Source organism: Microtus ochrogaster, chromosome 18 (assembly GCF_000317375.1).
Source record: "Microtus ochrogaster isolate Prairie Vole_2 chromosome 18, MicOch1.0, whole genome shotgun sequence".
NCBI classification, from domain to species: Eukaryota; Metazoa; Chordata; class Mammalia; order Rodentia; family Cricetidae; genus Microtus; species Microtus ochrogaster.
Genome location: NC_022020.1, coordinates 61494277 through 61508757, shown reverse-complemented (window position 1 = coordinate 61508757; position 14481 = coordinate 61494277). Strand labels below are relative to the sequence as shown.

At 42.5% G+C, this 14481-nt stretch overlaps 1 protein-coding gene across 2 annotated transcripts in view; it reads left to right on the top strand.

Moving 5' to 3' along the window:
- Positions 1-10167, top strand: part of C18H18orf25 (chromosome 18 C18orf25 homolog) — a 68154-nt gene extending 57987 nt beyond the window's left edge. For both annotated transcript variants that reach the window (XM_026783421.1, XM_026783420.1), the window contains 2 exons: positions 1752-1878; positions 6206-10167. In XM_026783421.1, the coding sequence (XP_026639222.1) occupies positions 1752-1878; positions 6206-6395 (317 nt within the window). In that variant the 3' untranslated portion in view covers positions 6396-10167. The remainder of the gene's footprint in view (positions 1-1751; positions 1879-6205) is intronic.
- Positions 10168-14481: the final 4314 nt, after the last annotated feature.

Genomic DNA, 14481 nt, shown 5'->3' with positions numbered 1-14481 from the left:
TTCGAGGTCAGCCTGGTCTACAACAGCCTGGTCTACCAGAGCTAGTTCCAGAACAGGCCCTAAAGCTACAGAGAAACCCTGTCTTGTAAAACAAATCTGCTCTCACTGGAAGACATCACTGTTGGTTTTATTAATTACTGTTTGTGTGTGTGTGTGTGTGTGTGTGTGTGTGTGTGTGTGTTTAGTTCAGAGGACAACTTTGGGGAGTCTATTTCCTCCTTCTATTGTGTGTCTGGGGATTGAACTCGTTGTCTGGCTTGAGGGAAAAATGATTTTACCACTGAACTTTATTGCTGGCCATGTAGGAATTTACAATTCATTTAAGATTGGTGCACATAGCTGAATTCTCTTATTCATGTTTGGATTGTGTTTTGATTTGATGTTGTACCGTTATACGGACAGTCAGGTCTGTGACAGTCTGGCTCACTGTGACACTGCAGGCATTTCATCGCACCATGTAACGAGTAGTTTAGGAAGATGCCTGTGCAGTGATCCTTTGTGTCTCAGTGCGCTGAACTGGGTACGCCCCAGGCTCTCGTGCTTTGTTCATGTCTGTTGGGAGTTGTTAGCCGTGTGCAGCATATGTTTCAGTCATGTACATCCCAAAGCTCCATCTGCTTCTTGTCTTTGCTTTTTCATGGATTTTAGGATTAGACTCTGCCCAGATTATCATTCCTTGATAGGAAAAAGCATTTTGGTATAAATACAGCATTAATTGTCACTTTGATTCTGCAAATGCCTTTACAGATTTCTGATTTAGAATTTTGTTCTGTGATGATAAGCGGTAGAGAGCTACCCTATTGACCTCAAGGGGGTTGTGCAGGTCATTAATAGTAGACTAGAGCTGAATGCAAAAAGCACTACAGAATAAAATATAGAGTGTTATAGTATATCTATAAATATATTTAGGTAGAGTGCTAGTCAAAGTATTTTGTTTTTCTCCTAAGAGACAGAAGTATAGAATAAGGAACTTTTCCTGGAAAGCCCTGGTGTGCTACTTGGATACATGCCATGTCCAGACATTATATTTCTTTGTTTAAAAGGATATTTTTGTTTTTCATTATGTGTGTGGGTGCCCGTGGAGGCCAGAGGAGGATGTCAGATCCCTTGGAGCTGTGAGCTGCCTGATGTGGGTGTTGGGGATTGAACTTGGGTCCCCTGGAGGAGCTGCACATGCTGCGCTCTCCAGCCCTTTCTATTTCTTTTTAAAAGACAGTTTATTTGTTTTCAAGTGGCAGAGCATCTTGGGAGATGGTTCTGGTTAAAGTGCTTACCATGCAGTTGTGAGGAGTGGAATTCAGAAACCCATGCAAATGCCAGGGGCCTTGTTAGCCTGCCTGTACTTCCTGCCTGAAGATGGGCCATGTCAGGGAGCTCTGAGGTGAGCCTGTTAGAGTAAGTATGGTATAGGCGATGAAAGATGATTCTGGATATCAACCTTGTATCTCCATATGCATGCCACACATGTGCACCTATACATGTGCAAAAAAAGGTTATCAGTGCACACACATGCATGACAAACACACAGACACATACACACATGCACACAAAAAATGGAAAAAGGAAGAAAAATCAACAAAACACAGGGTTGTGCCCCTGTTTATTTGACAATGGTAACAGTTTTGCTGTGGCTAATAGAGCCTGAATAGAGTTACTTATTTCTGTAATTAATTTAGACGAGTAATCTATTACTGAGATTTTGCTTAAAGGAATCAATCTGTATTGCTTGCTTTTTTCCCCTTCTCTCTCAGGTCATTTGGATCCAGGATTCCTAGCAAGTGACAAAACATCTGTTGGCAATGCACCACTTAATGAAGAAATTAATATTGCCTCTTCAGATAGCGAAGTGGAGATTGTGGGCGTTCAGGAGCATGCCAGGTAGGCGAGTACCTGGGGTATTCTGATACTTTACATTGTGACTCTCTTTAAACCAAAAGAAAAGTCATAGATCAGGGCTGGAGAGATGGCTCAGCCCTTAAGAGCACAAGTGCTCCTCCAGAGGTCCTGAGTTCAATTCCCAGCAACAACACGGTGACTTACAGCCATCTATAGTGGGATCTGATGCTCTCTTCTGGCATGAAGGTGTACACACAGATAGAACACTCATAAAATAAAATAAATAAAATCTTAAAGGAAAGAAAGTGGTAGACCTCATCCTGGTTGGCATGAAGGTGTAGGCTATCCCATGCCTTCCATAATATAGGAAAGTGCATGGGTTAATGCATGAAAATTGCTTATTTTTATTTTAATGTCTTGAAATTCCGAGCCTCAAGAACAACTCTGTGGGGCTTATAAAAACCATTGTAGTCTTACTACATGAAAATTTCCATCCCTATCATTATAAACTATAAATTATTTCTGTAATGGACTTTATTTTACAAAGTAGTTGAAACATTTCTCCAACACTGGCTTGCTTTATGTACTTTAGAAAAGTTCTTGGCCCAGGAGGTGACTTTATTGGTAAAGTGCCTGTGGCACAAAACATGAGGACCTGATTTCTGATCCACAGCTCTTAGGGTGGCTGTATCTATAACCCCAGTGCTGACGGAGCCTTAAAGCCCCTTGGCCAGCCAGTCTAGCAGGATTGATGAGCCTTGGGTTCATTGTCTTGGGGTGGGGTGGGGGGTGGAAAAGAAGCAGTTGAGGAAGATTGCTGAAGTTGTCTGTAGGCCTCCATATGTGGGTATGCACACACAAAATGGGTGCATATACCACACACATTTGCACATGTGCATATATCCACATGAACACATACATTAACTCCTGCCCCTAAAAGTTCTTTTTCTATGATGTGGGAAGTCCTTCTGTATATGTGTTGCTTTTATTGGTTAATGAATAAAGAAACTTCTTTGAGCCTATAGCAGGGCAGAACAGAACTAGGTGGGGGAAACTAAACTGAGTGCTGGGAGAAAGAAGGCGGAATCAGGGAGATGCCACCACCGGAGACAGATGAACTGGAACCTTGCCATTAAGCCACAGCCACACAGCGATATACAGATTAATAGAAATGGGTTAAATTAAGATGTAAGAGCTAGCTAATTAGAAGCTAGAGCTAATAGGCCAAGCAGTGGTTTAATTTATATAGTTATATATTGGGGTTGTAGGACTGTGTTTTCATGATGAAGAAGAAAAAATCCTCAGTGTGTCATTCATTTCCTGGCTATCATTCTATTTAAGATGTTTGAGGTAGTTAAACCATAAAAAATGAATGCTTTACTGCTTATAACACACAAAACAAGTCATATTGTACACCTTAATATTTGCAAACTGTTTATTTTTAAAGTATCCATCACACAGATCAAAGTACAGACAGATATTCTCTTGTGACTACACTCTGTATTCTTGATTTCCCCAGGTCATTCCCTTAGTGATTTTGATCCTGACTTCCAACAAATCCTAGTCACTGATGACCTTGGAGGTCATGTTAGTATCTTCTTTAATGCCCAGCTTGACTCTTAAAAATTGTTTATTTTTTCATTGTTTGTGGGGATACGGGCACATGAGTGAGTTCAGGTGCTGTCAGCTCCTCTGAAGCTGGAGTTGTAGATGGTTGTGAATTTCCCATGGTGGGTGCTAGTAACTGAACTCGGGGTCTCTGCAAGAGTATTAAGCTCTCTTAACCCCCAACTTGAATCTTAATGGGCAGTTTATTATGTTCTGTGGTAGCTGAATTGTGTAGATGTGATCACCCAAGAATTGTCCTCTAGAAGCTGATCTGTGTCACTTATCTTTGAAATCTCCAAGGGGCTCTACAGTTTATGGTGGTTCTCTTTGGAAGCTAACCACTTGGCTACAGCTGTCTAGAGCCAGAAAAGCTTTGGGCCAGAGCGGTATGATCACCATGTCCTCTAGAGAATTCTGAAGACAAACTCAGGTGGTCAGGCTTGTTCTCATCCTTAGGTCTTTTAGGTGTTCCAGCGTCCTAACTGCCCCTTTCGCTTCTGGTCATTAGAACTGCTTGCAACACAGTGCAGAAGTGACCGCTTAGCTAAATATGCACTTCATCTGTCCACTGTGGCTGTTCACGCTTCAGTAGTAAATGCAGACTTTAAATTCTCTCTCGCACTTCCTGCTCCTACAACAAATACTTTTCTAGAATCTGTTTTTTTTTTTTTTTTTTTTTTTTGGTTTTTCGAGACAGGATTTCTCTGTGGTTTTGGAGCCTGTCCTGGAACTAGCTCTTGTAGACCAGGCTGGTCTCGAACTCACAGAGATCCGCCTGCCTCTGCCTCCCGAGTGCTGGGATTAAAGGCGTGCGCCACCACCGCCCGGCCTAGAATCTGTTTTCATGTTTAACAAATACCTTTGTGACCAAGCAACAGTCCTCTGGACCAAACAGTAGTATTTCAGCTGTCGTTTGAGGAAGCATAGTTACTTAGAGGAAAATAAACCTTAATGGAAGTGTGACTTTGCTGTAGTTCTGAATGTAAGTTGCATTTCATCCTTGGTCCATCTCTTCTGTAAAATACAGATTAGATTAGATCCCTTTAAAACCACTGCCTGGGATTCCTTGGGAAGAGTAACAGTGGGTCTTTCTATCCCTTTGTTTAGACGATATAGGAATTCTGCCAAAGATTACATTGACTGCCTTGGTGGCTCCTTAGTCCCTGAATTCTTTTTGACTTTCTAGTCAGCTTTACTTAAATTAGAATGCTTGTGCAAATGAGCTTTTGAACTTTTAGAGAACTTCATACTTGAATATGATTCATTTCATTTATGCCGATTTAAAGTAGACTTGTCTCAAAGTTCCTTGAAGAGTTCTATGAACAGGTAAATCCTGTCACCTGTTTCTGTCTGTAGACAGGGTAATGACTTCCATTCCACCTCATAGGGTTATTTGAAAAGGCCAGTGAGGTAATATATATGAAACTGCATAAGTATCCCATCAAAATAATTTCTGTCAGTGTTCCACTTCCATGGCCATTTCCCTTCACTTAGTCTGTGTTTACTAACAGACTGCAGGGTTTGGGATTGGACACTGTGCTGTGGGTTCCTTATTTTAATACTTTTGCTAGAAAGTCTTTGAATATATTGTATTAGCCTCTGGCTTAGTGGGTACTTGGCCCATTTCTTGAACAGATTCTCTGGTACTTAGGAAATCTGTGTTCTCAGTCAGGTATGATGGCCCACACCTGTAATTCTAGCATTCAGGATGCTGAGGTAGGTGGATTAGTGCGAGTTCAAGGTGAGTTTTGATACCTAGTCAGTTTAAGGCTATCTGGAATACATAGCAAAACTTGTCTCAAAAGAAAAAAAAAGAAAACCCAAAAAATACAACAACAAAATACAAAACTACATATACCCTGTGCCTTGGCCCCAGTGGCTCTATTCTTCCATAGTTCTCTTAGTTGTTGGCAGGTTAACAGGTAGATATTTTTTTTGGGGGGGGCAATGTATGGTTTAAAAGCTAGTTCTAGGAAAGCCAGGGCTACACAGAGGAATCCTGTGTGTGTGTGGGGGGGGAGAATCACAGCTTCACAGAGTTAAACAAATGCAATATAAACAAAAGCCATACATCTTTGCATCATTAAACAAATGTTCCACAGCAGAAACAAAAGTAACACACCTTAAAATAATCTTCTGCAACAGAACTCGCACCTTTGCCTCCTGAGTGCTGGGATTACAGGTGTGCACCACCAACCGCCTAGTTTGTCTTCATTGTTCTTAACATGGTTATTTGTGTCACAAAACTTACTTTACAAGTAGACTTTTTTCTGTTTTTCTTGTTGTTTCAACTAAGATTGTTCATTTTTTTGGGGGGGGGGGGGGATTTCTATGTCCATATCATAGAAATGAGAGATTTAAGTGAGTTCATAGAAAACCATCTTCCCTGTTGTCAGTAACTGACCCTGGTACAACTCAGGAGCTGACAAACCCTTGGTCTTGTAAAATAAACTTTTTTATATATAAATTTTTAAAACAATCTTATTTTAAATCCCAATCCCAGCTCCCTCTCCCTCCTGTCCTCCCAGTCTCACTACCTTCTCCCCACCCCACCCCCAACCATTCCTCAGGGTGAGACCATCCTATGGGGAGTCAACAAAGTCTGTCACAGCACTTGAGGCAGGACCAAGCCCCCCCCCCCCATGTAGACTGAGCAAAGTGTGCATAATGGGATTGGTAGTGTTGATGAGTGTAGCTGGAGTCACAACATCTTAGCTACCTAACAGTAAGTAACTGGGCTCTATTCTTTACACAATTGCAGGTGTGCTCACCCCCGAGGAGGTGTGATACAAAGTGTCTCTTCCTGGAAGCATGGCTCTGGCACGCAGTATGGTGGCTCCCGGCAAACACAGTCATGGACTGCTGTGACTCCCCAGCAGACGTGGGCTTCCCCAGCAGAAGTCGTTGACCTCACCTTGGATGAGGATAGCAGGCGTAAATACCTACTGTAATGCAATGTCACTGTTTCTCCGCACTGTTTCCCTCCACCTCCTCTTTGTGACATGGAAGTTCATTGTCATAGCTTCAGCTTCAGAAGCTGTTTGTGGCATTTGTGGAACTGAAATTCATGGTAACCTCCCCCACTTTTTATTAAAACAATTCACTTAGGAAAATATCGTAACACAGAGAAAATAATTTTTTTTTCTCAGTAAGAACATGAGAATGGTGGATTTTATTAGAGAACTTCATTTTGCTTAGTGACTTATCTTAAAAGTCACTCTCCATTTAGAATAATATTTTACTTACTAGTAAAAATGGATTTCAGGTTTTGAATCTTATATTTATTTTTCTGTATAATGAAATATATCTAGATATGACCACCCTCCGTCTGCCTCATTGTCACTCCTACCCTAGGGCATTTGCATACATATCAGTCAGGGCCTTCTCGTTGGCACCTAGTAGGGCATGTGCATTTCGAAAACCCTTCCTGCAAAGTGGAAGACAGAAGTATTATAAAATATATTTTTCTTTAGCTTACGTCTTCTGCCTTCTTTCCTGACATAGCTCCTTGTCAATTTGCCATAACACAGGTATTTGAAATGCCCCCACCCTTTATTTCCAGATACTATTAAGGGGACTCAGTTGGTCTCCTTGTCGCAATAATTAATTCTTTAGAGTTTCTGGATGTCTGAAGAGTGCATTGAGAGATCAGTGGGAAATCTCTCTCTCTCTCTCTCAGCTTCCCCCCTTCCCCAGTTTATTCAAATAGGAAGGCAAACAGGGAAACCTGTTACTTGAGTAGGAAGAGCATAAGAGGCTGTGTAGCATCTAAGTCTGTAGGCACTTGCAAATCTGAGAGGGAGGCACCTTTTCTTACAGCTTGTTGTTCCATAGAGGGTGTGTAACAACTGTTTAACTGGACCTCACGCTGTGTTTGGGTAGTTTTCTTTGCCTTCTAAAATACATACACAAGAGAAATGAAGATATACCATAAGAAATCAAATGCAAAGCACATTGATAAGTACTCTAAGTCTTACAGTATCTAAAAGGATTAGTAAAGGGTAATAGAAACTTCAGGGAATTTAGGAAATGCCAGCAGAGAAATTTTGTGGCATTAGTTACTACCTTTTTCCTATAACGTTGTAGTTACTAGTGAAGAACTTTTAAAAAGCAATACCTAGAATTAGAACACTATGTATTGTGCCCAGGGGGAGTGAAGTAATACTGGCTCAGAAGGTTTCACGTTTGGTTTTTGTTTGCTTTGTTACATGTGGGGTTGCCATGTCCTTTTGCTTCCCTCTTATGCCTTGGTGGTTCTTCCTGATCGTAGGATGAGACCTGCCATTTTCATTCAGTGCACACACATTGACCAAGGACCCATTCTGCATAAAGCAGTGTGCAGGGTGGACGCTGTGGAGGCCCTAAGAGGAATGAGACACAGTTTGCACGCTCATGCATGAGTCAGCCTGACATTTTCTCTTTTCTTATGTAAAGACAAGTTTATTCATTAATTTTCTTTCTTGTTACTTCAGTTCTTCTGTGGGTTCCTTCAGTAGCTTATATTTGAGCATGTGGCTTTTTTTTCTTTTTTGGTCTTATCTGGTGGTAGTCATTTGATCTGCCCTCTGCTCATCAACTTTTCAGTTTTTTTCTTTAGTCTACTACTAATTAGACTTTAAAAATTATGACTCTCCAGTTTCAGTCCGTCAGTTACTGCTCTCACCTGCCACAGTCCTAGACAGAAACCAAAGACCCAGAGGCCAGACCGAAATAGAACTTTGAAAATTCACTGCTGGTATATCTTTGGGCCTTCACCTCTTGCTTTAGGATTAATTTATTGAGTTTTACTGTTACACATTTTTTTACTTGAATTAAAATGTTCAACAAAGGAGAAATATATAATTTCTGGTCTTTGCTTTCCAGAAAATCACTGATAAGAGAATATAGTGGAGTGTATGACTTGAAGTTTCCGCAGCTTTTCTCTCTCCCCCAGTATCAGGGCACAGCCCCATTTAAAGAATGTTTTTGCATGGCTTGTTTTCATGTTACTAATGTTTTGTTCAAGTCTTTACTACAGGCGATTTCCCCTGACAGTTTCTTTAGTCCTTGTTAGCCATCCCCTAACTTTGGGTGCACTGTGGGTTGGGGACAGAATGGAGTGCTCCACGCTCTTTTCTGGCCTTTTGCCTTTGTCTTGGGTTGCACAGACAGATCCTTACTCCTGATACAGGTCCCTGACTACTTCTTGACTCCCTGCATCAGAGTAGAGATGTAGGCATTAATATGCAAGGGGTGAGGGGATGCTTGAGGCAGTCGGCTCTCTGTAAAACGCACGGGACTTTCCCATCAAATAACTAATTAAGAGGGCGTTTGAACTCCTCTTCAGCTCTCTCTATTGCTACATCCAGGAGAGTGGAAATATGGTTTCTGGTGAGGTGTTAATGAAATTCTGTGACATAAATCTCATAATATTTGAAATTGTCTTTAAAAGTATTATTTTCTAATTAAAGTTTTACGTTTGGTAACATAAGTAGTTCTTTATGCTTTGCCAAGATATTGTTTGGGTTACAGTGGGATCACAGATTGGTTTATGCCACTAATGTGGTTAATTCCCTTCCCCTCCAATTTGAAAAACCAGAGGAGCAGAAACCTGGCTATTTGCCACTGTGACTGCTCTGTAAGGCAACTGCTGTTCTTTGTAGACCAGTGGTTCTCAACCTGTGGGTCACAACCCCTTTGAGGCATGGACAGCACTTTCACAGGGGTCTCCTAAGACCATCTGTATATCAGATATTTCCACTACAATTCACAACAGTAGCAAAATTACAGTTATGAAGTAGCAATGAAAGTAGTTTTATGGTTGTGGATTAGCAATAGGATAGTTGAGAACCACTCCTGTGGACTAACTGGATGCTGTCAGTGGTGAGAGAGCGGCCGTTGCATGTGCTTGTCAGCACGGTTACGCGCATGGCCTGCCCGGTTTGCTAGTTTAGCTATTTGTCCATCCACTATTAGAGATTAACACCATGACTAACTTAAGACAGATTCATTGCCTGCTTTTTTGTTTGTGTCCCAAGGCTTGCCAAAGCCTAGGGCATGACTTTGTTTTAGTTTTGACAGTCACCCCCCTTTAAGGCAAAGTGCTGAGCCCCAATTCCTGCTCTCCCATATGTGTGTGATGTGACTTCCATGTGTATATAAAACTGCTGCACCCTAACCAAACTCCCTCAGATTGTGCACTGTTTGTTTAAAATAATCACGTATTTTAGTCCAATGCTGTTGTATTTTTTCTTTTTATTTAAAACACTACTTATTCTCTAACAAATTTCAAAGGGTAGTGATCTTAAAAAATCACTGGAAACTAGGAAATGTTTTTGTTGTTGCTTTGTTCTTTAAAGAGTGCGAAGGTCATTGAATCCTTTGCTCTTCTTACCTTGAACATGAATTGTCAGCCATTGTATGGCTAGGAACCAGTGCACTTGGCGTTAACAGATCTGCTGTTGCTGGGGACTGAGCGTGGACTTGACGCAGTGACGACAGATCATTGCGTAGAAGTAATGTTTCCCAAATGTGCAACTCGAGTTTGTAAAATGAATTTGGTTCTTTACATCATTATTTAGTTTTTGTTTCCATTTAGTATTTAATGGTCTTTGGAGAAAAAAATAAACAGAGTGTTATATATATATATTTTTTGGTGCAAGATAAGATTTTGTTTTTTGAAATAAGTCTGTAGCATAAAGGTTAAACTATTTTAAGACAAAATAAAAATAGAGTGTATTTAAACAATGATACTTGGTGAGAATTTTTTTTCCTGCCTTAGTTAATAAGGTAGTGCCTGGAACCGTCCCCCAGCTTTGGAGGAAAAAATGTTCTATTTTGTTAATAGACCATTTTAAGACACCATGTGAGCTATCCCATAGATGTATCCTATTTCCAAGATGTGTTGTGAGTAGCCTGTGTCAGATCTAGGCAAAAATAGTTTCATGGCACTAAGAGGTTGGCTCAGTTGGTAAAGTGTTTGCCAAACATGAGGACCTGGGTTTGATCTTCAGTACCCATGTAAAAAGCTGAAGGTGGAACAGGCTTAGAATCTCAGCCCTGGGGAGTTGTGAGACAAGAGGATCTGTGGAGCAGAACGCCCAGACAGGCCAGTCATTTGTAAGGCCTAGGCCATCAGAAGATCGCCTCAGGGAGCTGGATGGTAATCCTCCACACCCCCAGTATACACTTGCACGTACGCCCTGACACACACAATGTAAAAGCGCTTAAAAAAGAAAGGTAGTTTTACATTGCTTCTCTGTAGCCTGAATCTTTCTCCTTAGCTAGGATCAGTGATTTTTGGCACAATCTGAGGTACGTTTGCTCCCCGGAACAAAACTCCATTCAGGACTAATCACTTTCCAGAAAGCACCATGCCAGGGTCTGACTGCCATGACTGCACGTTGATTTAACACTGTATTTTACAAAAACCCTCACAAACTCTTTCCCTAGTTTGGTTCTGCTTTCAGAATTGTATTTGGTTACCAAAATGGTAGAAGCCGTGTTTGAACACCTTATGACTTTTGTAAAGTGCGTGAAGAAGAATGGGGCCTAGCCCCTAAATCCTGTCACTCAACTCCAGGTCCTCCCAGTCCAAGAAGCAGGGCTGTTTCCAGTTTGTTTGAAACGCCTACTTCATACTGCCTTGTATCTGAAACCCGTATGTGATAGCTCCCACCAAGAGTTTGTGGGGGCACACCCTGACTCTAGAAGGAAACTGGTTATGGGTGACCTCAGTTCCTGACCTTTTGCCTTTTGCAGAATAGACACAAGTAAATAAAATAATACTAATACAAAATAATACTAATACGTGGTTGTTGCTTGCCCCATTTGGGCTTCTTCCTTATAAAAGTCCTTGCTGGACTTTGCCTTTCTTTGCCCTTATGCAGTGGTTCTCATCATGTTTATTGTGACCATGTGAGTTGCACATCAGGTATTATATTACAGTTCATAACAGTGGCAAAATTACAGTTAAGAAGTAACAATAAAAATAATTTTATGGCCGGGCAGTGGTGGCTCACGCCTTTAATCCCAGCACTCGGGAGGCAGAGGCAGGCGGATCTCTGTGAGTTCGAGACCAGCCTGGTCTACAAGAGCTGGTTCCAGGACAGGCTCCAAAACCACAGAGAAACCCTGTCTCGAAAAAAATTTTATGGTTGGAGTCTCTACAACATGAAGAACTATATTAAAGGATTACAACATTAGGAACGTTGAGAACCACTGCCCTTTTTTTGTTGTTGTTTTTCAAGACAGTTTCTCTGTGTAATTCTGGCTGTCCTGGAATTCACTCTGTAGACCAGGCTGGCCTCAAACTCACAGATCCACCCGCCTCTGCTTCCCGGGTGCTGAGAAGCACCACTAGGCAAGAATTGCTGTTATAATGGTCTGTTTTTTTGTTTTGTTTTGTTTTTACTGTAGACACCACCTCATTGTAACTTCAATCTAAAAAGGAAAAAAATTATGGAGCAATCATACACGGCACACACACACACACACACGTTAGTTATATTTTAGTTATATTACTGCTCTGGAAGGAGTAGTCCTCTGAGATCCGTGGTAAGTATGATTCTTTTTTCTGGCTCTATTACTCCCCTCCCCCCACCCCTGCCCCAGACAGGATTTTACTATGTAGCTCTGGCTGGCCTGGAACTCACAGAGATCCGCCTGCTTCTGCCTCCCAAGGGCTGGGATTAAAGGCGTGCGCCATCATAGTCAGCTTTCTATCATCCTCATCATTTGCATTTTGAAACATGGGATCTGGAGAGATGGCTCCGGTTAATAGCACTGGCCGCTCTTGCAGAGGACCCAGGCTAAATCCCTAGCACCTACATGGTAGTTTATAACTGACGGTAATTCCAGTTCTAGAGGATATGATGTCCTCCTCTGCCCTCTGAGGGTACCAGGCACAGGCAAAGCATTCCTACACAGAAATTAAATAAATCTAAATTTTAAAACATTTATTCTCTCCTTTGCTGCCCACGTGTGCTTGTGTGTACTCACGCATGGAGGGCAGAGGACGCCTTACAGGAGTCAGTTCTCTCCTTCCATGTGGGTGCCAGGGGTCGAAAGGACCGATACACAGGGAAGTTCCTGGACTGCAGTGGAAGGAACTCTGGCTCAGAGACACTGGCTCTGGACGCAGCAGCAAGAGGTGTGAGCTCAGAGGGCAGGCAATGATCCCGAGTAGCAGAGACATACAGAAGAAATGCCTGCTTACCCAGGAGAACATGGTGCTTCTGCCACTCACTGCAGCAGGGCTTTGGACAGGGATCCCTGCTTTCAAGTCGTGCGGAGTCCTGAGCTTTTTTTTGATGGACCTTGCTGTTTCATTTGATGGGTGGGTGAAGGATGGGCACAGGTGCCAGTGGCTAAGTCAACTTTGCAAAGAGGTGTGGCACAAAGAGGTGGAGTCTAGACTTGGCATGCTGCCTGGTCACCAACCTTAGCTGCTAGTTCTATCTATGTAACTTCGTACTCTTTGCTGAAAGAAGCTCCTTGGGGACCCTCCACCCTCTGGGCTTTGGTAATTGCCATCTTGAAGGAGTTAAAACTATAGTGATATTTCATCTGTATTTTAATAAATAAAGCTTGCCTAAAGATCAGAGAGTAAAGCAGCCTCCCTGGCCAACCTTACAGACCAGGCGGTGGTGACACATACCTTTAATCCCAGTAGCCACACTAGTTTATCATAGAAACCTGGTAGAAGTGGAGCATGTCTTTAATCCCAGCACTAGAGAGGAATGTAAGATGGAAGGAGACAACTCTCAGGCAGTCTCATGCTGAGGATTACTGGAGGCAGGATCTCCATTTCGGACAGAGGTAGAGGTAAGAGCCAGTGGCTGGCTGTTTTGCTTTTCTGACCTTCAGGTTGAACTCTGATATCTGTCTCTGGGTTTTTATTAATTGTGCTACATGGAACTGTTCCCTTCTGGTTGCACTTCTGTCTCCAGAGTGAGAAGGTGACGTGAGGTAGACTGTTGAGTATTGCTAATTCTGAAGCCCGTTTAACATGGCAGTGAATTGTGAATCGCTGTTCTATGGCAGAGGTTGTCAGGCCGGTGGACAGGTGAGAACCTCAGAAAACTAAGGGTGCTAAAAGGGCTTGAGGGGGTTTGCTGTTTTGTTTGTTTGTTTTTGTGTGCCCTGGGGAACTGAAATTTGCTTCAAGAAATAGAGAAGACTATTCACCCAATAAAAGAAAGTGCTTAGAGGCCTCAACTAAGAGACTTGTGTCTGTATCTACTCTTACAAGCCAATTTTAAAAACACAGAAATGGACAAAGGCCAGTGGCAGTGGCACACACCTTTAATCCCAGCACTTGGGAGGCTGAGGTGAGCACATGTCTGAGTCCAGATCTACATAGCAAGTTCTAGGCCAGCCAGGGGTAGATACATAGACTATGGTGTGTGTGTGTGTGTGTGTGTGTGTGTGTGTGTGTGTGTGTGTGTGTGTGTGTGTGTGTGTTAAGGGGAAAAAAGGGATGGGCAAAGGATCTGGATAATTCTACCTGGAAAACAGACAAATCAGTAATAGCACCATCAGAAAGATGTCAATCAAGTACGTGATGCTCTCGCTGCTGCTTCAGTCGTTAAGATCTGTTAGTTGCTTTTCTCATTCATTTTGATCAGTGAGCTGAAAAAGCATCTTAAGGGTGGCTACGTTCCTGTCTGTCTGAGAGTAGAAGGCATGGCAGTAGGGGGCATCTCAGTCTGTGGTGTGGCCCTGGGAAGCAGCAGCCTGTTTACACTGTGGTAGGGCAGAACCAGAAGCCAGTATAGCCTTTAAAGACCTGCGGCTTTTCCACAAGTCTAACACTGCACAGCCTTCAGAACAGGCCCAGAAGCCGGGAAATAGGCGCTCAAAGCTTGAGAGCCCAGGGGACGCGTGAAGAGGACTGTCTGCAGGAGTCAGTCCTCAACTTCCAGCATGTGGTGTGAAGAGGTGGTGGCACATGCCTTTAATCCCAGCACTCGGGAGGCAGGGGCAGGCGGATCTCTGTGAGTTCGAGGCCAGCCTGGTCTACAAGAGCTAGTTCCAGGACGGGCTCCAAAGCTACAG